Here is a 27167-nt window from a genome sequence, read left to right on the forward strand (position 1 = left end):
CAGACGTGAAGCTCTGATGGAGTCTGGCCTGTGAAGAACATCACGGTCTGACGCTCGGAGGACGATTTGAAGTTGAAGAGACTTTGTCGTCTCTCCTGCTGGAGGAGCCTGATTTTCCGTCTCTCTCTCTGTCAGACATGTTGTTCAGGCGAGCAGATTTCCTGCGAGCCCGACGCCGTCTGTTGCAGACAGACGCTCAGAAACCTTCAGCCGAGCAGCTTCTCACTTTAATCGTCTCTTTTTCGGGACGCTGGTTTCGTTTGGCACCAAAATCCACCGTCGAGCGTTCAGTCAACAGCTGTGACCACGTTTGGACTCCTGTTTGTTTATTCTTTTATTTTTACAGACCAACTCCGACAGGAAGTTACAGTTTTTAAGCTCCTCCTTCGTGGCTGATCAGTTTTTCTTGTGTTTTTTTTTTTTTTTTGACCTCCTGAGTGCTGATGCCTTCAGGGACATCCATCAGTCCTCACAAAGGTAAGCTGTTGACAATGTGTGTGTGTGTGTTCGTGTGTGTGTGATCGGAACAAAGGGGAAACGGTCTGATAGGTCGTCAGGTTACAGTCTGACGTGTTTCATGTTATTTTGGAGCCTTTGTCAGATTCTCTCATCTCTTACTGGCGCAGTTTGTTCATGATGAAACAAATCTGACTCGTCATAAAACCGTACATGAAGATTTGAGAGCGAGTCAAGGCAGAACATGACAGGCACCTGTCAATCATTTCACCAATCATGGAACAGGAAGTGCGTCCGCCTGACGCCTCAGGTCAACGCCGAGGTCAAATCCTCTGATCCGACAACTATTATCACCTTTAATGGAATTCACAGCCTCACTCAGAAGCATGGCGCTTGTTCTAAAATGGCAAATGTTGCAGCACCAGCTTTTATTTTGAAACTGAACATCCTGTTTCAGCTTGAACGGGTCGAGTCTTCACACAAAAAGCTGATGATTATGTTACAACATGGACTTTATTTTGAAATCTAAGCTCCTTTCTTTGTTGGTGTGTTTCAAAGAAAATGGTCAGACGCCACATTTGATGGATTTAATCCAGAGTTAGAATAAACGGTTTCTTTCGTGTCTCTGAACTCATCATCACTGAAAGTCCTATTTTTTTGTTTTGCTCGCTCAGATCTACAAACTCAACCCTCAAAACATCGATTTAACTTTTCATTCTGTCCTTCAAGCTCTCAAAACTTCATCACGGCTCAGATTTCTTCCTCAACAGTTTGGTCACTGCGTCACATCAGAGCTAAGGCTGCCTCGTGGTGCGTTCAGGGTCGGCTGCGCGCACTTCTGTTCCACTGTTTCCAGCTGCATTAGAGCTTTTGGTTCACAGCAGCTGTTTGTGGGGACGTTTGAACGTCCTCCTGTGAGTTCAGTGTCATTATTGTGAATTTCTTAGAGCAGAGATGATCTTGGTTTTGGTTTGGTGACTTAACCCACATGATCACGTTCATGATGGACTCCTGGAGGCAGGAAGGAAAAACTGAGCTGAGCCTGTTAGCAGCATTAGCTCAGTTAGCCAATCCCGTTGTAGAAAAGGCGCCTGAATGCACCTTTAAAGTGAATTTGATGTCTGAATCGAACCAAAATGACGGTCAGAAAGTGTGTGTGTGTGTGTGTGTGTGTGTGTTTTCTGCAGGCTAGTCGTCGCTGATGACGTCCACGTCCTCGCCTCCCGCCTGCTGCGTGGCCGCCCTCCAGCGGTTCACGTGCTGACTGCCCTTCCTCTTCTGCTGAGCTTCAGGAGACTCTTCCTCCAACTTCTGACGTTTGTGCTTCGTCCTGCGGTTCTGAAACCAAACCTTCACCTGCACAGAGAGAGGACAGGTGAGCCTTCAGACAGGTGAGCCCTCAGACAGGTGAGCCCTCAGACAGGTGAGCCCTCTGCTTTAACACATGACAGAGAAATACTGTGACAGCTCCTCCTCTGTACACTTACTGCGCAGTATTATTATCCTCTTAGTTTTCATCCTGACTAATAATACTACACATTACTGTACTACATCATGAACACATGAACCTGAATGTAACACCTCAAACACACTGGAGGAGAGTCACAAAGTACATTTACTCAAGTACAATTTTTATGTACAAGTACTTTCACTGTTACTGTGTTCTTCTAATACTACTAGTACTGCTGCTGCATTTCTCACAAACAAAATAAATTCTGTTTTTTTTATGGGTTAAATGAAACTTTATTGATCTTGGAGGGACATTCACAAGCCGCTGAATGAATGAATGAATGAGCTGATGAACACATGATGCGCCTCTGCTGATAAAACTCACATCAAATAATTAAAAACTGCTGTTTTTCTGCTACGTTCAACTGCAGATTCAACTAAAATACTGCAGTACACACACACACACACACACACACACACAGGAAACTTTTCCACCATGTTTGTAGGCCTTCGCATCCACCCACGTGTATTTCTACTACTATCACTTGTTATTCTGTCAGCTCCTTCATCATTAGGATCTATAGTCCTCCTGTTTGGAGGAGCGGCAGGAAGCGGCTCCTCTGCGGCTCCTCTGCGGCTCCTCTGCGGCTCCTCTGCGGCTCCTTCTCCCGCTCCTTCTCCCGCTGACAGTCAGTCATAAATGTGTCGGAGCTTCACGGTGATTTAAGATCTTTGTGCTGGTAAAACACGAGCGTGACACGCAGAGCTGCTGGAACACGTCCGGCCGAGTGCCGGCTGACTCAGCCTGAGCTGCGTTGCTCAATCTGTCGACGACCGACGTTAAATCTGTCCGACGATCCGGACCGAGCGCCGCCGAAGACCTCGGGTCACACTTCGACGTCTGCGTGACGCCGCGTCGTGTAATTATGACGCTGACGAGTCGCCGCTGAGCGAGGAGGTGATTTCTCTTGAGCTCCTTCCAGAGATTAATCCTCTCTGACAAAATCCAAATAAAAGCTCAGCTGCTGACAAAACACTTAAGACAGACGAGAGCTCACGTCTCACTGAGGACAGACAAGTACAAGTACTCACATCCTCAACTGAAGCCAGACAGACAGCAGCACCTCACTGCCAAAATACTCCATTACACCATGAAGAAAATACTCCATAACACTGTGAAAATACTCTGTAACACTGCCAAAATACTCCATTACACCATGAAGAAAATACTCCATAACACTGTGAAAATACTCTGTAACACTGCCAAAATACTCCATTACACTGTAAAAAATGTTCCATTACGCTGTGAAGAAAATACTTCATTACACCTTGAAAATAGTCCATAACACTGTAAAAAATACTCCATTATACTGTAACTATCAGTAAAAGTACTCAGTAGAATTCATCTTTTGAACTTCTGACCTTCAGTTTGATCTGTTTCCACACCGTGCCGAACTCTGCACACGCACACTTGAAGGGACAGTTGAGAGTATCTGAAGCGGGCTTGTTTGAGGTATTTGTACTCGGTGTACTGCAGTACTTTGTGCCGCTGTGGACGAGGCAGCAAAACGTTTTCAGTCACCTCAAAAAATCAACTTGTTTCTGCTTCTGAAGTTAAATTCACCTTTAAAGAAAGTGCAGTATTTTTCAGAGGACAGGTGGAAATACTGCAGTAATGTAGAAGTACCTCACTGCTGTACATGTGTTTAATTACTTCCCTCTGCACCTCTGCAGGTTTTGGACGGAGGCCCTGAAGCGTGTCGAGGAATCATTATTCTCCATAAACCTGCAGCGATTGCAAAACGTCTCATTCACGTCTGATTAATGCGCGCTGACGGCGGATTGATGGATTTGTCTTCCCGTCCTCCGATCGTTGTGAAATTAGCTCATAAATAACGGAGGATGACTCACGGCGATCCGCTGGCGTCAGGGCTCGTATCGCCGTGGCGACCTGATGACAAACACTGCCAATCACGACTGAGAAAAGGTGGAGGAGCGTCTCCACCTGACTAACTGACGACTCACTTCCTCCCGCCTGGACCGACGCCAGCCGCCGTCACCCAACTGATCCCGGACCAGCAGCCTGTCCCACAGCTGTCCTCGCTCGCTCTGGACAGGCGAGGTTCAGCCGTTCATTCATCATTCGTTCATACTTTCCACAGAAAATTATTTTTTCTGTCCAGTTTTTATTCTTCTGTTCATCCGTTCATCAGTCAGTTATTTGTTCACTAATTCTTTCATTCATCCAGATTATTTATTGGACAGTTTATATTCATTCACTCATTCATTCATTCATCCGTCCATTTGTCCTGGAAGAAATCATCTCATTTTATTTATTATCATGTGTTCATTTGTATTATTACATGAATTAGTTTAACAACATTTTAAGTAAGTAGTTCTTTTTTTGGTTCATGTCAATATTAATTTGTTCATTCACTCATTCATTCATTTTTTTCAGAGGTCTGCTGTTTTTAATGTTTTAAATTCTTTTTTTTTGGACAGTTTATATTCATTCACTCATTTGTTCATGCATTCATCTGTCCTGGAAGAAATCATCACGTTTTATTGTCTTTTTGTTCTGAGCAGTTTTTATCCATTCATTCATTCATTCATTCATTCATTCATTCATATTTTAGGTAACATCATGTTTCGTTGACTTTTTCTGGGCAGGTTTTATTCATGTATTCATGCTGCCATCAATCATTTATTCATTCATACATTCAATCATTGATGCATGTTTTCTGGAGTCATCTTTTCATGTATTCATCCAGTCATTCAATCATTGATGCATGTTTTCTGGAGTCATCTTTTCATGTATTCATCCAGTCATTCATCCTTTCACATTTGATTTTATTTTGGATGCTACTGAATATTTGACTTTAAATAAACCATATTTTCAGAATTTGTTCATTTTTGATTCGTGTCAAAAACTTTCATTCATGCATTCATCCATATTTACTGCAAGAAGTTGTCATGTTTTCAATCCTACATTCATTCATTCATTCATTTACTCATATGCATATTTTTAGTCGTAAGTAGTTTAGCTTCACTTTTCACTTGTTCATTCATTCATACAAATTTTCTGGGAGAAATGATCCTGTTTTATTTTATTTGCGATTTTTTTCTGGACACATATTCATCCATTCATCTGTCATTCATTCATTCATTACTTTTGTTATTTCATCTTATGTTCATATTCTGATAACATAATAAAACATAACCCCTCCTCACTTTCCCATCATGCCCTCCTTCTCCTTACTTTCCCATCATGCCCTCCTCCTCCTTCTCCTCACTTTCCCATCATGCCCTCCTCATGCCCTCCTCCTCCTTCTCCTTCTCCTCACTTTCCCATCATGCCCTCTTTCTCCTCCTCACTTTCCCATCATACCCTCCTTCTCCTTCTCCTCCCCCTCATTTTCCCATCATGCCCTCCTTCTCCTTCTCCTTCTCCTCACTTTCCCATCATGCCCTCCTCCTCCTTCTCCTCACTTTCCCATCATGCCCTCCTCATGCCCTCCTCCTCCTTCTCCTCACTTTCCCATCATGCCCTCCTTCTCCTCCTCACTTTCCCATCATACCCTCCTTCTCCTTCTCCTCCCCCTCATTTTCCCATCATGCCCTCCTTCTCCTTCTCCTCCTCCTCCTTCTCCTCACTTTCCCATCATGCCCTCCTCCTCCTTCTCCTCACTTTCCCATCATGCCCTCCTCATGCCCTCCTCCTCCTTCTCCTCACTTTCCCATCATGCCCTCCTTCTCCTCCTCCTTCTCCTCACTTTCCCATCATGCCCTCTTTCTCCTCCTCCTTCTCCTCACTTTCCCATCATACCCTCCTTCTCCTTCTCCTCCCCCTCACTTTCCCATCATGCCCTCCTTCTCCTTCTCCTTCTCCTCACTTTCCCATCATGCCCTCTTTCTCCTCCTCCTTCTCCTCACTTTCCCATCATACCCTCCTTCTCCTTCTCCTCCTCCTCACTTTCCCATCATGCCCTCCTTCTCCTTCTCCTCCTCCTCCTCACTTTCCCATCATGCCCTCTTTCTCCTTCTTCTCCTCCTCCCCCTCAGTTTCCCATCATGCCCTCCTTCTCCTCCTCCTCACTTTCCCATCATACCCTCCTTCTCCTTCTCCTCCTCCTTCTCCTCACTTTCCCATCATGCCCTCCTTCTCCTCCTCCTCCTCCTCACTTTCCCATCATGCCCTCCTTCTCCTTCTCCTCCTCCTCCTCACTTTCCCATCATGCCCTCTTTCTCCTCCTCCTTCTCCTCACTTTCCCATCATACCCTCCTTCTCCTTCTCCTCCTCCTCACTTTCCCATCATGCCCTCCTTCTCCTTCTCCTCCTCCTCCTCACTTTCCCATCATGCCCTCTTTCTCCTTCTTCTCCTCCTCCCCCTCAGTTTCCCATCATGCCCTCCTTCTCCTCCTCCTCAGTTTCCCATCATACCCTCCTTCTCCTTCTCCTCCTCCTTCTCCTCACTTTCCCATCATGCCCTCCTTCTCCTCCTCCTCCTCCTCACTTTCCCATCATGCCCTCCTTCTCCTTCTCCTCCTCCTCCTCACTTTCCCATCATGCCCTCTTTCTCCTTCTTCTCCTCTTCCCCCTCAGTTTCCCATCATGCCCTCCTTCTCCTTCTCCTCCTCCTTCCCCTCGGTTTCCCATCATGCTCTCCTTCTCCTCCTCCCCCTCAGTTTCCCATCATGCCCTCCTTCTCCTCCTCACTTTCCCATCATGCCCTCCTCCTCCTCCTCCTCCTCCTCACTTTCCCATCATGCCCTCCTCCTCCTCCTCCTCCTCCTCAGTTTCCCATCATGCCCTCCTTCTCCTCCTCCTCCCCCTCGGTTTCTCATCATGCCCTCCTTCTCCTCCTCCTCCTCCTCAGTTTCCCGTCATGCCCTCCTTCTCCTCCTCCTCCTCCTCCCCCCCCCCCCCGGTTTCTCATCATGCTCTCCTTCTCCTCCTCCTCACTTTCCCATCATGCCCTCCTTCTCCTCCTCACTTTCCCATCATGCCCTCCTTCTCCTCCTCACTTTCCCATCATGCCCTCCTTCTCCTTCTCCTCCTCCTCCTCCTCACTTTCCCATCATGCCCTCTTTCTCCTTCTTCTCCTCCTCCCCCTCAGTTTCCCATCATGCCCTCCTTCTCCTCCTCACTTTCCCATCATGCCCTCCTCCTCCTCCTCCTCCTCCTCACTTTCCCATCATGCCCTCCTCCTCCTCCTCCTCCTCCTCAGTTTCCCATCATGCCCTCCTTCTCCTCCTCCTCCCCCTCGGTTTCTCATCATGCCCTCCTTCTCCTCCTCCTCCTCCTCAGTTTCCCGTCATGCCCTCCTTCTCCTCCTCCTCCTCCTCCTCCCCCCCCCTCGGTTTCTCATCATGCCCTCCTTCTCCTCCTCCTCCTCCTCACTTTCCCATCATGTCCTCTTTCTCCTTCTCCTTCTCCTCTTCCTCAGTTTCCCGTCATGCCCTCCTTCTCCTCCTCCTCCTCCTCCTCCTCCCCCCCCCCCCCCCTCGGTTTCCCATCATGCCCTCCTCTTCCTCCTCCTCCTCAGTTTCTCATCATGCCCTCCTTCTCCTCCTCCTCCTCCTCAGTTTCCCGTCATGCCCTCCTTCTCCTCCCCCCCCCCCCCCCCCCCCCCTCGGTTTCTCATCATGCCCTCCTTCTCCTCCTCCTCCCCCTCGGTTTCTCATCGTGCCCTCCTTCTCCTCCTCCTCCTCCTCAGTTTCCCGTCATGCCCTCCTTCTCCTCCTCCTCCCCCCCCCCCCCCCCCCCCCCTCGGTTTCTCATCATGCCCTCCTTCTTCTCCTCCTCAGTTTCCCATCATGCCCTCCTTCTCCTCCTCCTCCCCCTCGGTTTCTCATCATGCCCTCCTTCTCCTCCTCCTCCTCCTCAGTTTCCCGTCATGCCCTCCTTCTCCTCCTCCTCCCCCCCCCCCCGGTTTCTCATCATGCCCTCCTTCTCCTCCTCCTCCTCCTCACTTTCCCATCATGCCCTCTTTCTCCTTCTCCTTCTCCTCTTCCTCAGTTTCCCGTCATGCCCTCCTTCTCCTCCTCCTCCTCCTCCTCCTCCCCCCCCTCGGTTTCTCATCGTGCCCTCCCCCCCCCCCCCTCGGTTTCTCATCGTGCCCTCCTTCTCCTCCTCCTCCCCCTCGGTTTCCCATCATGCCTACCTGCGTCTCGGTCAGACACAGCCCGCTGGCCAGCTGCTTCCTCTCGGCTCCGACGACGTAGTGGTTCTTCTCGAAGGCTCGCTCCAGGCGCAGCAGCTGGGAGGGCGAGAACGCCGTGCGGATCCGTTTGGGTTTCCTGGAGAACGGGCCGTGGAGCAGGAGGTTCTCCGGACTGCTGTCCTCCCCTGGACACAAAACCAACATGTGGATCAGACGCAGCAGTGACACCTGCTCTCAGACCTGCTCAGGTGTCCTCAGACACAGGTGACAGAAATCGTAAGATAAGATAAGATAAGATAAGATAAGATCTTTAATCAGAGCGTCCTTTCATGATGCCACCAAAGCCTCCGTGAGGCTGCAGGTTTCTCATTACACACACACACACACACACACACACACTGAGCAGAAACGTCAAAGACGAGATGGCATCACTCTGAGACTGAACCTCACAGAGACCGTGTGTGTGTGTGTGTGTGTGTGTGTGTGTGTGTGTGTGTGTGTGTGTGTGTGTGTGTGTGTGTGTGCGTGTGTCTGTGTGGAGTCAAACTGCAGCCTGAACTGTGACTCAGCGTTTGTCAGCATGACGTCACACTGTGACAGTTTGCACAGTCATGATTTCTTCTTACACACTTCCTGAACCACTTCCTGAAACACTTCCTGAAACACTTCCTGAGGTCGACTCACGTTGAAAAATAAATGTTTGTTAAGAAAAATCAATTTAAACATCGATAAATATGAACGGAACAATAAGAACAAAGTGGAGCAAAGAGGAAACTCACAGAAAACACATAATACTACTAATACTACTACTACTAATACTACTACTGGATGCTTTTCTTTATCTTTCTATTGTTTTGTTGATATTCAGAGAAAACGTTTTATTAATGTTTTCATCAATAATCCTTTGACTGCGTTTCTTTGGGACTCACAGTGTTTTGATCTGAGCTGCTGCACTTTCAGGTTTAAATAAAGTTGTATTGAATTATTGAAAATGTGCATCTGTGTGTGTTTTTTCTTCTGTTCATTTTCTTTTATTTATTCAGTGATTTGATTTTTCTCTATATTTCCTGTTTGAGGTCTTCATGTAAATTAGACGTGAGCTCTGCTGATTGGTCGATTATTAAACTGAATTTTGTTCATTCATTAATTGTTTGAGTCATTTTTTTCTTTCCAAATGTTTGAAAGCAGCTTTTAGAAGAACCTGTAATTTTTTTGTTTGAGAATAAGCTGCAAATCAAAATGTGACGATGTGAGCATCGATTCGTATGATCGATCGTATGGTTGATCGTATGACTGATCATATGATCAATCGTTTGATTGATCGTATGGTTGATCATATGATCGATCATTTGATCGATCATTTGATTGATCGTATGACTGATCTCATGATCGATCGTTTGATTGATCGTATGGTTGATCGTATGATCGATCATTTGATCGATCATTTGATTGATCGTATGACTGATCTCATGATCGATCGTTTGATTGATCGTATGGTTGATCGTTTGATTGATTGTATGATCGATCGTTTGATTGATCGTATGGTTGATCGTATGGTTGATCGTTTGATTGATCGTATGACTGATCGTATGGTCGATCGTTTGATTGATCGTATGGTTGATCGTTTGATTGATCGTATGACTGATCTCATGATCGATCGTTTGATTGATCGTATGGTTGATCGTTTGATTGATTGTATGATCGATCGTTTGATTGATCATATGGTTGATCGTATGGTTGATCGTTTGATTGATCGTATGACTGATCGTATGGTCGATCGTTTGATTGATCGTATGGTTGATCGTTTGATTGATCATATGACTGATCTCATGATCGATCGTTTGATTGATCGTATGGTTGATCGTTTGATTGCTTGTATGATCGATCGTTTGATTGATCGTATGGTTGATCGTTTGATTGATCGTATGGTCGATCGTTTGATTGATCGTATGGTTGATCGTTTGATTGATCGTATGACTGATCATATGATCGATCGTTTGATTGATCGTATGGTTGATCATATGATCGATCATTTGATCGATCATTTGATTGATCGTATGACTGATCTCATGATCGATCGTTTGATTGATCGTATGGTTGATAGTTTGATTGATTGTATGATCGATCGTTTGATTGATCGTATGGTTGATCGTATGGTCGATCGTTTGATTGATCGTATGGTTGATCATTTGATTGATCGTATGACTGATCTCATGATCGATCGTTTGATTGATCGTATGGTTGATCGTTTGATTGCTTGTATGATCGATCGTTTGATTGATCGTATGGTTGATCGTTTGATTGATCGTATGACTGATCGTATGGTCGATCGTTTGATTGATCGTATGGTTGATCGTTTGATTGATCGTATGACTGATCGTATGATCAATCGTTTGATTGATCGTTTGACTGATCGTATGGTTGATCGTTTGATTGATCGTATGACTGATCGTATGATCGATCGTTTGATTGACCTCGTGATCGATGACAGGTGGTTCACTTGTAATGAACCGTGTGATGGAAATAAATGTGTCTTCTTTACGTTTTTGTCCGATGACTCGAGTTACTTCACAGAATTCAGTTTAATACGCAAAGAATAAAAAAATACCACAGGTACATAAAGTACTGCTGTACCTTCAACGACTAAACTTCTGCTGAACCGACTGAAATCTTAGAGACGAGTTCAGGTCAGTCATCGGCTTCCTGTCCGTCGTGGTGCTCGAGGCTAACCGGCGCCGCGGTGACGGGATTTAACTTTTCACCTCTGAGATCATCGCAGGTTAGAAAAACAAACCAGCCGGTCAGCAGCCATGTTGCCGTGCGGTCACAGCGAGACGGCGTCGCTAAAAATGGACGTTGCGTTTCTCTTTGTGTTCTCGCTTTTGCTGCAAAGCCACAAGAAACACCTGCTTCATTTTTCCGACCGTTTATTGAAATCTCACGTAAATTTCTCAAATCTATTTTACATAAAAACAAATCCATGCTCGACTTCTTCTCAACCGCCGCGGCTCGGCTGAAAGGAGGCGCCGCTGCCGACACGCCACACGCAAAAAAGTCGGTTACTTGGCGGCTCGGAGGAGGCTCGGAGGACAATGATGGCGTGCAGACAGCAGACACGTGCTCTCGCCTTTTATCCAACGTTAGCGTCTCTGAAGTGATATTCATATGCAAACCGGGAGCCGCAGCCGTGACTGACGGAGGCGCCGGAGTCTCAGAGGAGCTCGGCATGCAAATGTGACGGTTGATTTCTGTTGAGTGTCAAATAACCCGAGACGATGCGTCAACGTAACAACGGCGGCGAGTTTCCAGGCGGGTCAGAGGTCGGAGACGCTCTCCGGGCTCGCTTGGCAGCGAACGCTCTGAGAGAACGAAACCACAGAAACTGGAACCACACGAAGCTTCTGCTGACGTCGCGTCAAAGTCCTCCGTCTGTCCGGATTCTTCTTCTTCTTCTTCTTCTTCTTCTGTTTTATTCTCCGTTTGTCCTCGTAGAACCTGCAGACCTAAAGTAAAACCACCATCACGGATGAACAGCGACCTCGAGGCCTCCACTGTTAGGTTGGTGCTTTGCACACGGCACTCAGAAAGTTTGTGGTGCATCACAGTTCACACCTGGAATTTACCCATGATGCAACAGTGCAATGCAACAGACCTGCTGTCAGTTGGGTTTCCACTGCTTTTATTCCATTTCTGTGTCTTTATTCCCTTTTTCTAGATCTCTGTTTCATTTTTAGTTGATGTTCTTTTTTCCTCCTGTGACTCGTCTCAGTTTGTGTTTGATTCCAGCGTTCTCGACTCCACCTGTCCGTCATCCATCACCTGTAGCTGCTAATCTCTCAGGGGGGCGAGGGGGTCGATCCCAGCTCGAGGGTCCTCGGACCGACGCTACGTCGCGACAGAGACTCGAGGGTGACGCACTCGCTGAATCAAAGAGTCCTGCTGTCGAATGTTTGTTCTTTTCCCAAAGAAAACCTAAAAACTGGGATAAATCCAGACCCTGTTCGGATCGAGCTTGAGGAACCTCGGCTGGGTGTTCAGAGTGCGTCTGCAGAGGATCAGATTGAGTTTATCCTTCATGGACAAGAACAAAGAGGAAGAATCCAGACTTGTCGCTTCGCTTCGACCCACAGACGTGAAACCTGTTTGAAGGCTGCTTGTTTTCAAGCCTCTAATGACGTTTAGTTTGAGGGTTTTGACCCTTTTAACGGCGCAGCTGACAGACTGGAAGCAGGTAATGACAACACGCTGCAGCTAATGACAGCAAATCCTCCATCACACGACAACAGACGCAGGTTTAAAGAGCCGACGTGAGGCCTCAGAAGCCGCCGCCGAGCTAAACGCTTACGGGACGCAGACGTTTGGCTCGACATCGTTTCTCATTTTCAGCTTTTTACATTCTGCCTCGCGTTTCTTCACATCTGCATGAAACTTTCTCCACAGCACAACATCATCACGTCTATTTCTGTTTCTCCTCTGTCACCTCGTTTCAGCTACTTTCAAACCAAACGTGTTAATGACTGCAAAATATCATCAAATGGAAATACGCTGCACTGCTTCCTTTCACACACATTTCCCCTCAAATGAACCTTCGCGGCATCAAACCCAACCTGAACTTTCTAAAGGTTTGAGGAGCAGAGACGATGAACTTTAAAGAAACGACAGATTTCTCCACCCCGACGCCGTCGAGTCGCTCTGAAGTCAAAGCAGACGCCAAGAGGCCGACGTCAGAAAAAACACAGACTGCATCAAGTAAACGTGTGATGTCCATTCAGATATGATGCATGTAGGAGCTGAGACGCTTCCTCTCATCTACCTTTAACCTCCATACAGTTCATCACAGCCACAGCACGTGAAGCAGACCAAGAGAGGCCAAAACTCCGTCTGTCCATGAACACAACTGCTGCCTTTCAGGTTGTTTCTTCATCGTTGGAAAGCTAAACTTCTCATGATTCAATTGACACAAATGTTTTCAAAATACAATCAACAGCAAGTTCAACCACCAACAAACAAACAAACAAACAACAGCGACTCACAGGTGAAACGTGGCAGCGGTCGATAACAGAAGAGAACATTCAGTCGGAAACACTTAAAATATCCACGAGAAACGCTTCCATCATCTGCGATTAGCCTGCTGGTCTGTCAGTCTTTTCTCTGTCAGACATGTGGGTGTAGGCCTCCTCATGGCCGCTGCACTCTGACCTTTTGATTGACACCTCACTTGACCAATTACGATCTTCCATTTCATCTAGACAGCCGATAACAGCCAATGAGAGGCCACTCGAAAAAGACATTCCTCGTTCTCCTCTTTGGTGTGAAGATCGAGACAAAAGCAGGCAGTCGGTCAGATGACTGACGCTTCCTACGGCCAGAAGACGAGCACGTTCTGCTTCAGGGGTCATTTACAGCCAAATCAATGAATTCAGCTTGAACAGGGATATTACACAGGGTCTGAAATGATAAATATACTAAAACGCCTCAATTTAAAGATATATAGCCTAAATATGAGGATGGATTATCGAAATATTCATTCCTGTATTTAAATATTAGACATTTCTGAAATAAATATGGTAAATTGCCTTTTTTGGTCAACAAACAGACACATCGTTAGAAAACTGTATGTAAAATAAGGATTTTCGGTGGTGCTGTCATCAGTCTTATTGACTGTGGACCAGAGTTAAGTCTCCACGTGGTTCAGGAGCAGCTCTCAGCTCACTCTGGATCAGTGTTTCAGGCCCATTTAAACGGATGGAAAAGGGTTAAAATGTGAATTTAGCTGCCAAACAACAGGCCAGCAGAGATGAGAACATGCTTCACGTCAGTGACTCTTCACCGACGAACGGCTTCAGCTGCTGTGATGACAGAAGAAGAGAAGGAGGAGTGAAGAATGTAAACAGGAGCCGGTGATGAAAGGAGAGATGATGAACTACGACCTGTCAATCAAACGGGCTGATGGCTGCTAATGCTAATGCTAACAACCCAGTTCTTCTTCTACTGTCTGTTACACACATCACAAACAGTAAATACATCACTTCCTGTGCAACAGAAAGGACAGAGCTGCAGAGCCACATGCAGAGGAGCTCCAACATGGAGGAACATGAGGAGGAGGAGGAGGAGGAGGAGGAGGTGGACAGAGGAGACGCACTCAAAGGGAGGCGCTCACATCTCTTAACAGTCACCTCACATCAGGACTGTTGCTGTGTTTACATGTTTGAAAGGAGGAGCAGCAGAGAGAGGAGGAGGAGGAGGAGGGAAAGGCGTGAATGAGGAGGAAAAGACGCCAAAAATGTTCATATCGGCGAGAAAATGTTAAGAGAGGAGGAGGAGGAGCAGGAGGAGGAGGAGGATGGTTGTTGGGGCAGATGGCACATCAGGTTCCCCTGGCACCGAAAACAAGTCCAGACCTGACGGAGTGTGTGTGTGTGTGTGTGTGTGTGTGTGTGTGTGTGTGTGTGTGTGTGTGTGAGGTCTGCACTAACACTCTCCTCCTCCTCCTCCTCCTCCTCCTCCTCCTCCTCAGTATATTTAATGAACCAGAGGCTCCTTTAAGGAAGACGAGACGTTCAGAACGTGTGTGAGCGTTCGTGTCGTTCAGATCATGAAAACTCGACTCGTTAATCCACCACGGAGAGAAAAGTACCGAAGGCCAGCAGACCGCAGCGAACGAGACGAAGGCTGACCGACTGATCAATCAACTGACCCATCAACCGATCGATCAGCTGATCCATCAACTCAATCACTGACTGAGGTTTCACTGTAACAAACCACGACCGAGTAACAGCACGAAAGAAGCTCCTCGACAATATCCACCTGCTCCAGGAGGCCTTTTCCTGTGTGTACATTTACACAGATACTGCACTCAGTACTGCACTGAGTACTGCACTTTTACTCCACTACATTTATCCAACAGCTTTAGTTATTAGTTACTCTACAAATTAAACATTTTGTGGAGCTTTAGACCAAACAAACATGGTGAAGGCGTCACTTTGGGCTCACTGTCACCACATTTCTCATTATTTTCACAATGTTTCCAAAGACCAGAGACCAGAGACAAGAGGACAACAGACACAGAGACACAATGATCTAAAGAGACAAGAGGACAACAGACACAGAGACACAATGATCTAAAGAGACAAGAGGACAACAGACACAGAGACACAATGATCTACAGAGACCAGAGACAAGAGGACAACAGACACAGAGACACAATGATCTACAGAGACCAGAGACAAGAGGACAACAGACACAGAGACACAATGATCTACAGAGACAAGAGGACAACAGACACAGAGACACAATGATCTACAGAGACAAGAGGACAACAGACACAGAGATGCTTTACTGCACTGAGTACTCTGAATACTTCAAGTACATTTTACTGATTATACTGACATATTTTTACTGAGGTAACATTTTCAATGCAGGACTTTTACTTGTAACAGAGTAAATGTACTGTGTGGTATTAGTACTTCTACTGCAGTAAAGGTGTCACTGTGTTCTCATTGTTTACTCATCTGATTAGCCGATAAGCTAACGTAGCTAGCGGTGTTGTCAGATTTGATTGACAGCATTTAGCATCAATCAGCACTCAAAGCTGAAAACTCAAAAATCACAAAAAGAATAACAACGATGAAGAAGAAAGTGTCAGATTTAAAGTGTGAAGAAGAGCGAAGCCTCGAGTCAAGAAGAAGAAAAGCACAAGGAGAAAAAGAAGAAGAGAAGAAGAAAAAGAAGAGAAATGGAGAGAGAAGTTAAGAGAAGAGAAAAAGGAGAAGACAAAGAAGGAGAAGAGAAGAAGAAGCGTGCGCAGGTGAGAGCAGTGAGTGGACGTCAGCTGATCTCTGCTGTGATCAAACTCCAGCTGATCAATGAAAAACATGAAATATATTGACTTTGAGCTGATTTCAGGTCAGTTCATGTCAGAGAAGATCAGACCAGGTGATCACTTCCTGTTCGATGTTTTAAAACTAGAGAAGAAGTCTTTCATCCTGTGTGGACAGCGAGCAGCAGACTCAAGCTTTCTCTCACAGTCAGCACTGAGACTTCAGGAGGTCACTGACTCATGTCTGTCTCGTGTGTTTGGCGTCTCGTGTCCTCGTCCAGTTTTCTGCTCTGTTCTGTCGCTTCGCTTCAGTTTCCTGTTTTTAAAAATCTGAATGAAAAGCAGCGAAATTCAACTTTCAGTTTGTTTTCACAGCATCACAGAACAAAAGCCTTTAACCTGAGAAGTGAAGAGCTGAGGGTGCATGTGTGTGCGTGCGTGTGCGTGTGTGTGTGCGTGTGTGTGCGTGTGTGTGCGTGCGTGTGCGTGCGTGTGCGTGTGTGTGACGATGCAGCGTTCAGCCTCTTAAACTTTACAAACTGACTTCCTGCTCGGACCCTCTCTCAAAGCCCCGTGGCCCCGTTCGGGCCCACAGCCGCAGATTGACAAACTTCCACGTTAAGGTTACTCATGCAGGAGGTGAAGGCGTCACATTGAAACCAGGTATCGACCCTGAAACGACTGTAAGTCTTCATGAAGTTTAACCAGCTTTGATGTTATTAGTTTTATTATTAGTGTTGATTTTATTTCTGACTTTATTCTTAATTTAGATTAAAAATCCTAAAAGAAAAATTAATCTTTCATTTCATCTGAAAAACTGTGAATCATGGGAAGCTGGAGATACGTGGTTTTCACTGGAGAGCAACCGTCAGAAATATTTGACTTCCTCCTTCAGATTGTTGTTTTATTTACAGACAAAGAAGAAGAAGAAAACAAAAAGTGAACTTCAGTCTGAAGATTAAACCTGATGAAACTAATTCTACAAAAGATTCAATATTTTAATCCTAAAGATTAGAAGATGAGATGATTAAAGATGATGATGAAAAATAAAAACTTGATGTCTGACGCTTGAACAGACGAGGAGGGTTAATGTTCCAGACCAGGACCAGGACCAGGACCAGGACGACGTGGTTCAGGAGTCCATAAAGCTCCTTTGAATCTGATCGGTGTCACTTTGTTCTGATAAATGTGTAAAATGATGCAGCTGGTTTCAACATTTCCCCATAGAGCTTCAATGACGCTGAAATATTTTTATTCTCTAATTATAATAAAAAGTCTCAAAATGATTCAAATATTCCTAAAATATCTCATTTCTAATTTTATTTCTTTAACAATAATAAATAATAATAACAAAATGTTTATTCTGTGTTTCTTTCAGAAATGTATCTTTTTTTCTGTTCATGTAAAAATTTAAACATTCAAATTTTCTTTTTCATGTCATTAATTTGTTATTGTTTTTTTTTTCACATAAAATCATAATTTTTCTATTTTATTCAATGTAGAAAAATCCTTATTCTCTCCGACATCTTCAGGGTTTTGTTTTTTATTGTTTTATTATTTCTAAAAAAATCGATTTCATAAGAATCATTTGGATCATCTGATTTTGTCTGCTGGGTCGCGGCCGCACGTTCACAAACTCTGGATCGATTGTTTTGATCAGTTCTTTGTTTGAATTTGAATTTTCTGATCTTGAAAACACATTAATGAGACTTTGTGTCGAAACGCCGAAGCTGACGTCATCAAACGTTAATAAATCAGATCGATCAAACAGCTGAGATCAATCAGAGCCGCTCATCAGAAATATGAGCACAAACAGCAAAATGACTCAAACTCGTCACATCAGATTCTTTGTTTACAGTTTGTTTCCGCTCGTGAAGCAAAAAATTCAGTTAAAGTTTAAAATTCATTTAAAGAAAAAAATGAACAGAAAACTGATGGAAAAAATCAAAGTACTAAAAACCGTTTGGCTCCGATCATTTTCTGAAAGGCCCTGAAGAGAAACTCATCCGGTGACTCCAGAAATTAAAGCGGAAACAAAACGTTTGAATTCAGTTTGAAGTTTATGAGCAGCTGAAGATTCACGAGAAACACGCGCGAGACGGAAGAATTAATAACAATAAAAAATAAAAAAACTCCGCGTCCGACATTTACAGGAAATTCACTCCAAAGAGTTCATGAGGAGAAACACGAGGAGCAGCGTGAGGAGCAGCGTGAGGAGCAGCGTGAGGAGAAACAGGAGGAGAAACAGGAGGAGAAACAGGAGGAGAAACATGACGAGCAGCATGAGGAGAAAATGAGGAGAAACAGAAGGAGAAACGGGACGTTTGAAAGTTCTTCCACGTTTCTCCTTAAATTAACGGGAAGCTTTAATGGAGTTTGGTGAGTTTCAGTTGAGCTGAAGAGAGCTAAAAATCAGAAACCGTCAGAAACACAGCAGCATCATCTTCATCTTCATCTTCATCACTGTCATTGTTATTATCATTATTGGTATTAAAGGAAAACTGCGGAAACATTCCAGGAAATGTTGTTACAGGTTTGAGCGCGCAATGACAAAAGCAACAGATCTCTCTGGAGGTGTGTGTGTATGTGTGTGTGTGTGTGTGTGTGTGTGTGTGTGTGTGTGTGTGTGTGTGTTTAGTTATTTCCTCAGAATATGTGAGAAGAAGACTGATGACAGAAAATGTTGCAGCAGAAGAAGAAACAAGCAGCGAAGAAAGAAGAAATCAGAATCTGAACATGAATTAACAATAATCAATAAAATAAAATCGATGAGTGTGAAAGAAAAAAGCTTCAAGATGAAAACAGTAAAATTATATTTTTCTTCACAGAATCTGTGACAGCAAATGATCCAATTCTCCAATAATTGAGCAATAATATCATCGATTATCAATCATAATTCAAGGTCTAAAACTGCCACTCAAATACTGCAGTACAACTACTCTGACATACTTTATACTGCTAATAATACCACCACGATACTAACATATTATTATTAATCATTATTAATAATGATCACATCATTTTTATTTTTACACTGGAGTGTAAGCTGCTAACACATTATTCTGATCATCATAATAACAACACCAATAACATTATTATTATTATTATTATTATTATTATTATTATTATTATTATTATTATTATTATTGTTGTTGTGGTAGCTGCAGAAAATAAGAGAAAAGAATACAACATTTACCAAAAGAATAAAGAAAGAAAATGGAAAGAAAAATCCTGATTTTAAAGATTTTCTGTCTTATTTATTTCTATATCTATATTTACTTATTTGCTGCAACACTCTCATTCAGAGGCACGCGGACTAAATAAATACTGAATTTTAGATCAATAAAAAAGACTAAAAAAAATAATATTAGATAGAAAAGTGGTTGAAATCAGAGAAGAACACAAAAACCCGCTGGAGAAAAACCTGAACGCACTAAATGAGAAGAGAAGAAGAAGAAGGAGACACTTCAGAGCATAATAAAAATAAGCAGCCCCCCCTTCCCTCCTCCCGGCTCACCTTGGAAGCGGTGGCCCAGGTACCGGCTCCGCAGCACCCAGGGGTAGAAGTTGAGCGCGTCCCGGTGCTGCGGGCTGAAGAAGCTCTGCGGGGGGATCTGCAGCGGGTGCAGCGGCAGCCCGCCGGGGCTCTGCGTGTGCGTCCCGGGCTCCTGTAGCACCAAGTCCGGCCCGGCCGAGTACAAAGTCCTCCCGCTGCTCCCCTGGAAGCAGGAGCCGAAGACCCCGGCGGCGGCGGCGGCGGCGGGGTGCAGAGACTCCGGGAACCTGAGCGCCGTGGGCCGGATGGGCTCGTCCCCGGAGCCGCCGCGGCTGATCGCCTCCTTCCCGACCAGAGACTCTATGGTGAAGCATTTCTTGTTATTGCTGTGCTGGAACATTGTAAGCACCTGGAGAGGAGCGGATGAGGAAGATGAAGGTATTAACAAAGCGGCGTCCAGTTAGTCCAGTTCCTCGGACTGGGCAGCTCAGAATCCCAGCTCCCCCCGGAGAGCCATAACTCTCCGCAGAAGTCCGCCTGTGCGTAAAAGCCGTGCGCAATTCCTGATTTATGCACCTGGGAGCGGGAGAAGTTTCCCCTCACCTGTGTCCGGGGCGGTGTCTCTGGCCGCAGCGCGCAGGAGAAAAACCACAAACTCCTCTCAAAGTGTCCGGTCAAAGTGCAGCGCGGATCCTCCGAGCAGCAGCCGGGTCGGAGCGCAGGGCGGCGGGGCTGCGGGCGCTGATCAGTCGGTGTCTCCTCACGTCTCCTGCCGCCGCATGCTGCAGTGTGAGCCGGGAGTGTCTGTCAGTCAACAGGCTGCGGGGAGATACCTGCCCTGCCCTCCCTGCAGAGGTGCGCCGAGCATGCGCAGAGGCCACCTTTCCGACAGCCATTTTGTTGATCGAGTGGGTGACGGTGAGGAGGAAGAGGAGGGTGATGATGATGCTTTGCAGCCTGCGGCCTACATTAATCATCAACAATCATCTGCAGAGTTCAGGTATCGTATTGATAAAGTTAGAGGCGGAAAGTAACGAAGTTTACATTTACTCAAGTACTGTGTGTCAGTACCTGCTGGGCATACTTCTACTTTACTTGAGTATTTCCACTTACTGCTGCTTTGTACTTCTACTGCACTGCAGTTCTCTGAGTAGTTTGGCCTGTTTAACACATTCAGATCAATAAAACAAAAGCAACCAATAAATAAAAGATGATGTCATTAAAATTAAAGTGATGAACACGTTCGTGCATCAATAATTAAAATAATAAACATTACTGAGTCATTCAGCACAATGAGTACTTTTACTTTAGGTACTTACAGTATATTTTGATGATACTACTGTACTATCACTTCAGTTTGAATGCAGGACTTTTACTCTTTGTGGTATTTCTACTGAAGTAATAGTTCGGAGTACTTCCTCCTCTGCTTCATAATGAATTTTCAGTGACATCACATTATATTAATATCACAATAACAAACCATGTTCATGAACATTAAAGTCACATTGTTTCATTTCTGACATTTTTCTAGATTCTGCCTTCGATGTTGAAATAAGACAAAATCAAAATGAGTGTTTTTATTTGATCTCACGTCCTCTGACTGTTTGGACGGAGACGGTGTCAAATGTCTTCAACAACTGTTTGAAGTGACCCTCAGTAATGATGATGATGATGATGATGATGATGATGATGATAAGAAGAAGAAGCAGGGACGTCCTGGTCATTTAATCCTGAACAAACAGCCGAGCTCAGAGCAGCCTGCTGAACGTCTCATCATCCCTCAACGATGAAGATTTAAAGCTTGTTTGTTATTTTAAAATGATCAAATTCATCTGAACTGAAGCTTTAAATTAACTTTCTTCATCATGTTTCCACAGAAATAAATGAAACTTTAAATGTCAATGCTTGACTTTCATTGGTCGAGTTTACTTTTTTCTGAAACGTCGTTTTAAAACGGTGCATTTTCATTGGCTGTGATCTTTTCAAGGCCTGTTATAAATGTGCCATGTCAGCATGTTTCTACTGGTTTGAAGACTGGAAATTAATCTGAAGTCCAACTAAAAATTATTTTATCTTTAATTGATTTTTATTATTTTATTAATATTATTTTTTATTAATCAATAATATAAGTGAAAAGTGATGAAGATGGCGTCTTTCATGTTCGTGTGAACGTGTGAAATCTTTTTCTGTGTGATGAAACTCAATGAACACATGAATTCAGTTGCAGCTGAGTCGAATTTAAAAGAAGAGAAAACATCAATGGACTTCCTGCGACTCAGCGTGTGTGTGTGTGTGTGTGTGTGTGTGTGTGTGTGTGTGTGTGTCACTCTGAGCGACAGGTCAATTGACACAGAACAAGACAATTGACCCCGGGGGTCAAAGGTCAGAGGAAGCCTCCCTCTCTTAATCACAGCTCTGTTAGCTGGCAGACATCAGACCGAGCGAGTCGAGACAGAGATCATCCAACCGTCGTTGGCAGAGGCTGAACTCTGCTCCTTCAGTGTAACTGAGTACATTTACTCAAGTATTGTAGTTTTCTGCTGCTGTAAACTTCCACTCTGCTTCAGCTCAGAGCTGAACATTGAATTTAAAGACACGTTTCACTTCACTACATTTATTTAATTACTTTACTTACAGATTCTGATCAAAAATAAAAGAACCTGATGGATCATTACAGACAAAGACTTTATTCATCATTTACAGCTGCAGCTCTAAAGTGATGAACACATGAATGCATCAATTATTAGAGTCCAGTAATATTTATTTGAACCCGGCAAAATGAGTACTTTTACTTTTTGTGTATTTTGATTTACTTTTGTACATTTACTTGAGTAAAAGTTTGAATGCAGAATTTTGACAGTATTTCTACTTTTACTGAAGGAAAAGGTCTGATTTCTTCTTCCACATCGTCTGTGCCGTCCGTCCCTCCGTCCCTCCGTCCCTCTCTGGGTCCCTCAGCGCTTTAATCGATCGGTTATGGATCATGTATCAGTAAGAAGTTCACAGCTTTGAGAGTGAAACATGGAGGATCTGAACATCTGAACATTTTCCTCCCCTGAGAAGCTCAGATGGTTGAAAAGCAGACGAGGACGAGGCGTCTCACAGACGGAAGCCTCTGTTGACGGGGCGTCGTCCAACGCTGAAGAAAAACTGTTCAGCCGCTCTGATTGGAGGACTTGATGGAATAAAGGTACATTTCCTCGGCAGAGACCCGAATACCAGCAGAGGCCTGAAAACCAGCAGAGACCTGAAGACCAGCTAAGGCCTGAAGACCAGCAGAGGCCTGAAGACCGGCAGAGACCTGAAGACCAGCAGAGGCCTAAAGACCAGCAGAGGCCTGAAGACCGGCAGAGACCTGAAGACCAGCTGAGGCCTGAAGACCAGCAGAGGCCTGAAGACCAGCTAAGGCCTGAAGACCAGCAGAGGCCTGAAGACCAGCAGAGACCTGAAGACCAGCTAAGGCCTGAAGACCAGCAGAGGCCCGAAGACCAGCAGAGGCCCAAAGACCAGCAGAGGCCTGAAGACCAGCAGAGGCCTGAAGACCAGCAGAGACCTGAAGACCAGCAGAGGCCCGAAGACCAGCAGAGGCCCGAAGACCAGCAGAGGCCCAAAGACCAGCAGAGGCCTGAAGACCAGCAGAGGCCTGAGGAGCTTTGAACAGACTCAGAGATCTGCAGGAGAGACACTGGACGACACGATGGACGTACCGACGTCTGTCCTGAATGTACTCAGACATTTTAATGAGCAGAAAAAGACCCTGAATGTTGATTCTGTGAGGCGTTCACTGACATCGTGTTGTTTGGAGATTCATGTTGTTTTGATTGTGTTCATCCTGTTGTGAAGGTTCAGGCTTCATTTCACGTTCACATCCTGAAAAGTGGCCAGTGACGTGAAACGCGAGGCAGCGTGTCCCCTCTTCAGACATTAAACCAGAGTGCTCTGACAGCCTTCACCTGCCAACAGGTGGGCGCAGGTCGCCAGCTCGGCGTGTTTGTTGGACTTAAACGCGTCCGAGCGCTGAAGCGACAAACGCTCACGTTCACAGAAGAAGAAGAAGCGTCTTTTTAAGTTTGGGACTCGTGTCTCGTCACCTCTGCGTCCGATTCCACCCACGCAGCCCGGACTCGAACCTTCCTGTGCAGCTTTGGACCTGAGGACAAATGCCAGCCCATTCAGGGGTCTCTAATTGTGGCCCGGGAAGCTGCACAAAGCCCCCCTGCCTCCTCCTTCAATGTGCTGCCCCGCGGAGGCCCGTGTGAACCGCGGAGCCCTTTTTCCTCCCCATCCTGCCTCAGTGTGTCGGCCCCACTCCCGCCGCCCCTCCACATGTTAATTAATAGGCCTTACTGGCAGATTTGGATCCCGCTCGGCTTTGATTGAAGGCGGCCATTAGCATCTATTAATTCTGCCTCTGGCGTTTTATCGCCGGCACTGAATGGAGGAATTAAGTGGTGTGAGGTATTGTGAGGGCTCGGGGTGTGAGGCTGAGTTAAAATGTGATTATTGTCCCGCAGCCTGGAGCCAGCTAACTGCTGCTAAGCCCTCTTGAAAGTGAAGGGGCGACTCCTCTCATTAGAGCCCAACAAGGGAAAGATATTAACAGGAAATAACTGCAAATTTCTTTTCTCCACTTCTAATCTCTCCTCTTTATGCTGCACGTGAAAAGGCCACTTAAAAATGTAAAGAGGGGAAAGCGGAGCGTGAGCGACGCGGCGACAGTGACGATGCGCTCGTCCGGCCGACGGGTTTCGTGCTGTTTTTCAAAAAGCTCGCGTTTAATTGGCCGAGGAGGAGCAGCTGCGGGAAGGTCAAACATGGCCGCCTCTGGTTCACGTCGGGCTCGTGGTTTCAGGTTTCTGCGGCACAAAGACTCAAAGCAGCAAACGGCAGAAACGGCAGAGAAAAGGCTGAAAGTTAACAAACAGGACGGAAAATCTTCAGAGCAGCGGCGCCGAGCTTCGTTCGACCTCGCGTCACTCATTGGTTAGCGCGGGAGGTGGGGGGCGTGGCCGCTGCAGCGCCTCCTGCTGGTCACAGATAGAAATGAAACACGTTCATGTCTGGTTTTCTTTCCCTCAGCGGAGAGTTCAGAGGAGGAGGAGGAGGAGGAGGTTCTTCACATCCACAGCGCCACCTTCACGCCGCCTCCATCCTGGAAGTCCAGTTTTCTTCTTCTCTGTTTGTTCGTTGTTGTTTATTCTGCTGTCCTATTCTTTCCAAGCTCCTCGCGTTTCAGGTTTAACTGTAAAAATGTTCGATATGCGTCGAGTGTTTGTTCTGAACAGGCTGAAGACGTCGTCCTGCAGGCCTGCAGCACTGAAGACTCTCAGCTGGCAGAGTCGCACCACCTCCATGTTTCCAGGTGCAGAAGGTGAAGCTCCGCCCCACAGGAGACGCCCAATGATGAAGCCAACCGTGTGATTGGATCAGGAGGATGTCACTCAAACGCTTGAAAAGTTTAACGCTGCAGGATCTAAAAGCTTCTCCAGCTCTGAAAAGCTCCCGTTTCCTCTGTGCAATGCATTGTGGGAGAGCAGGTCGATCAGGCCAATCAGTTTCCAGGACGAGTGGACAAATCGAGCTCAGGTGTGACGTGACGATCGCATCAGCGTCTGCGGCGTCAGGACCAGCGAGACGAACGGTGGCACGTGAACTGACCTCTGCTCACATGAATCTGCTCACATTAATGTGTTCACATGAATCTGTTCACATTAATGTGTTCACATGAATCTGCTCACATAAATCTGTTCACATTCATTTATTATTTCCTCCAGCAGTACCTTTCACTCTGAGTCGTTCGACGCCCCCTGGTGGCTGCAGAGCTCAGTGGCAGCTGCTCGTTCAGGTCTTTGTGTGTGTGTGTGTGTGTGTGTGTGTGTGTGTGTGTGTGAAGATGTAGAAACATGTTTCAGCTCTTTAACGACTCTGTTTCTCTGACGGACGCGTCGTCGTTTCTTCTTCTCTGTTCACACACTCACACTCGTCGCTCTGCTTCAGGTGTTTCCAGGTGGCTGTGAAGAGCCATGGGAACACTGTGACATGACAGCAGAGGCTGTGACCCATGGCAGACACACACACATGCACACGCACACACACATGCACACACCACACACAGGCTTCAGGCTACATCCATTCAGCGCTTCTCTCTCACACACTCACACACACACACACACACACACAATAACACTGTAACTAAACTATACTCACAGTTTTGAAGTATTTCTATTTTACTTGTGTTTCAGTTCTATTCTACTTCATACTCGTACTCAGAGGTAAACGTTGAACTTTGTACTTCATGATTTTTATTGCACAGATTCAGATTTCAGGTGAATTTATGAACTATGATGCCTAAATTTAACTAACAGTTTACACCAACAGTTTATAAAGGAGTTAAATAAACTCCACCTGCTCCATCATAACTCTGAATGGGACAACACGTACTTCTACTTTAATACTGTGAACACATTTCACTGTCAGTACTTTCACTGCAGTGAAGTGGTCCTGCTACTTCAGTAAAATACTGTATATGAGTACTTCTTCCACCACTGATTCTCCCACAATGCAATGCAGAGGAGCTGGAGGAGCCGCTCACAGCCGGATTAAACCAGTGATTAATGTTAAATTCAGTTTGTCCTGAAGTGAACAAGCTCATTTCCTGTTCGAATAAAATTAGAAAATGTGATGTTTTGCGTTACAGCAGTTCATCCTCTACGTGTCTAAAATGAGATGCTAACACGCTGCTGTTAGCAGATGATCTTAGTTTAGCATGTTAGCATGCTAACATTAGCTACTTAGCAGTACTCACAGCTGAGTACTGTGATTACCGTGATGTTTTCGAGGACTCGCCCGAGGATCATGACGTTTTTCTGCGCAGTTCATCCTGAGTCGACCACGAACGTCCGAGCGTCAGCCTCATGGTGGCGCTAGAGGAGCAGGCAGAGGATCCCAGATAATCAGGCCAATCACAGACAGGCGGTGAAGTCGCTCCTTCGCTCTGATCCCAGCGTGTTTCTGTGTGTTATAATAACGAGGTGATCTGCATGTCAGCGGGCTGTCAGAGCTGTGAAGATCACAGAAAACTGAAAAATAAAAGGTCAAAACATCAGCAGGGGTCAAAGTTCACTGGCCTCCACTCCCGCTGAGAGTTTTCAAACTGTGGTATAAACTCCACAGGTTCAATCCCAGCAGACACACGAGCTGACTGCCTTCAACCGTCTGCACTGTCCTCTGCAGCCACCTAGTGGACATACACGTGTATTACACAACCTGACTGTGACGCTTCAGTATTCAGATCCTTTATTGCAGGAAAAGTACTAATACACACAGTAAAATAGGAGGAGGAGAAGGAGGAGGACAAGAAGAAGAAGAAGAAGAAGAAACAGCAGAGGAATTAGCTGGAACAGAAGAAGAAGAAGAAATTCTTCTCACCGCGGCTCCAGAATTCCACACTGAAACCAAACCGCACGTGTGTCATGTGACTCATCTCCTCGTGAGGATTAAAACCTGGAGCTGAGACGTCTCCACGTCCCCGGTGTGACACTGGAACTGGACCTCATCCAGTGAACTGGAGCGTGCTCGCCGTCACGCGTGGAGACCGCGTCCCTCACGTTCTTCACGGGGTGTTTTTCCTCGTCTCCTTCGTCACTTTCAACTGCACAAACATCCTCATCTTCACTGGTGGACAGTAAACATCTCATGAAAATAATAAGTCATGTTTGTCAGTTGCCTGAAGTTCAAAGCTGTCTGATGCACAAACACCAAGGATGAGTCACGACGGTCAGCG

General features: G+C 45.6%; 1 protein-coding gene and 1 long non-coding RNA gene across 3 annotated transcripts; one reads left to right on the top strand and one right to left on the bottom strand.

The window, feature by feature from the left end:
* Positions 1–353: 353 nt before the first annotated feature.
* LOC143326076 (uncharacterized) lies at positions 354–4332 on the top strand. Its single transcript, XR_013077605.1, has 3 exons — positions 354–477; positions 1644–1831; positions 3640–4332. It is a non-coding gene; the product is annotated as an uncharacterized LOC143326076 (long non-coding RNA).
* Positions 384–20190, bottom strand: emx3 (empty spiracles homeobox 3). Of its 2 annotated transcripts, none has more exons than XM_076739547.1 (3): positions 19406–20190; positions 8070–8254; positions 384–1812 (listed from the first exon to the last, which is right to left on the bottom strand). In XM_076739547.1, the coding sequence occupies exons 1-3, from the start codon at positions 19782–19784 to the stop codon at positions 1645–1647; spliced, it is 732 nt and encodes a 243-aa protein (XP_076595662.1). In that variant the 5' UTR covers positions 19785–20190; the 3' UTR covers positions 384–1644. The 2 variants fall into 2 exon arrangements, with proteins under 2 accessions (XP_076595662.1, XP_076595663.1); XM_076739548.1 differs by lacking the exon at positions 384–1812 and adding an exon at positions 1827–1891 and having other exon boundaries at positions 19406–20170.
* Positions 20191–27167: the final 6977 nt, after the last annotated feature.

This window comes from Chaetodon auriga, chromosome 9 (genome assembly GCF_051107435.1).
Source record: "Chaetodon auriga isolate fChaAug3 chromosome 9, fChaAug3.hap1, whole genome shotgun sequence".
Lineage (NCBI taxonomy): Eukaryota > Metazoa > Chordata > Actinopteri > Chaetodontiformes > Chaetodontidae > Chaetodon > Chaetodon auriga.

Excerpts from the sequence above, each read along its gene's own strand:
- emx3 (XM_076739547.1), bottom strand. The coding sequence starts at position 19,784 with ATGTTCCAGCACAGCAATAACAAGAAATGCTTCACCATAGAGTCTCTG. Across the intron at positions 8,255-19,405 it reads CCTGGGCCACCGCTTCCAAG|GGGAGGACAGCAGTCCGGAG; the intron begins GTGAGCCGGGAG and ends TTTTGTGTCCAG. Across the intron at positions 1,813-8,069 it reads TGTGTCTGACCGAGACGCAG|GTGAAGGTTTGGTTTCAGAA; the intron begins GTAGGCATGATG and ends CTCTCTGTGCAG.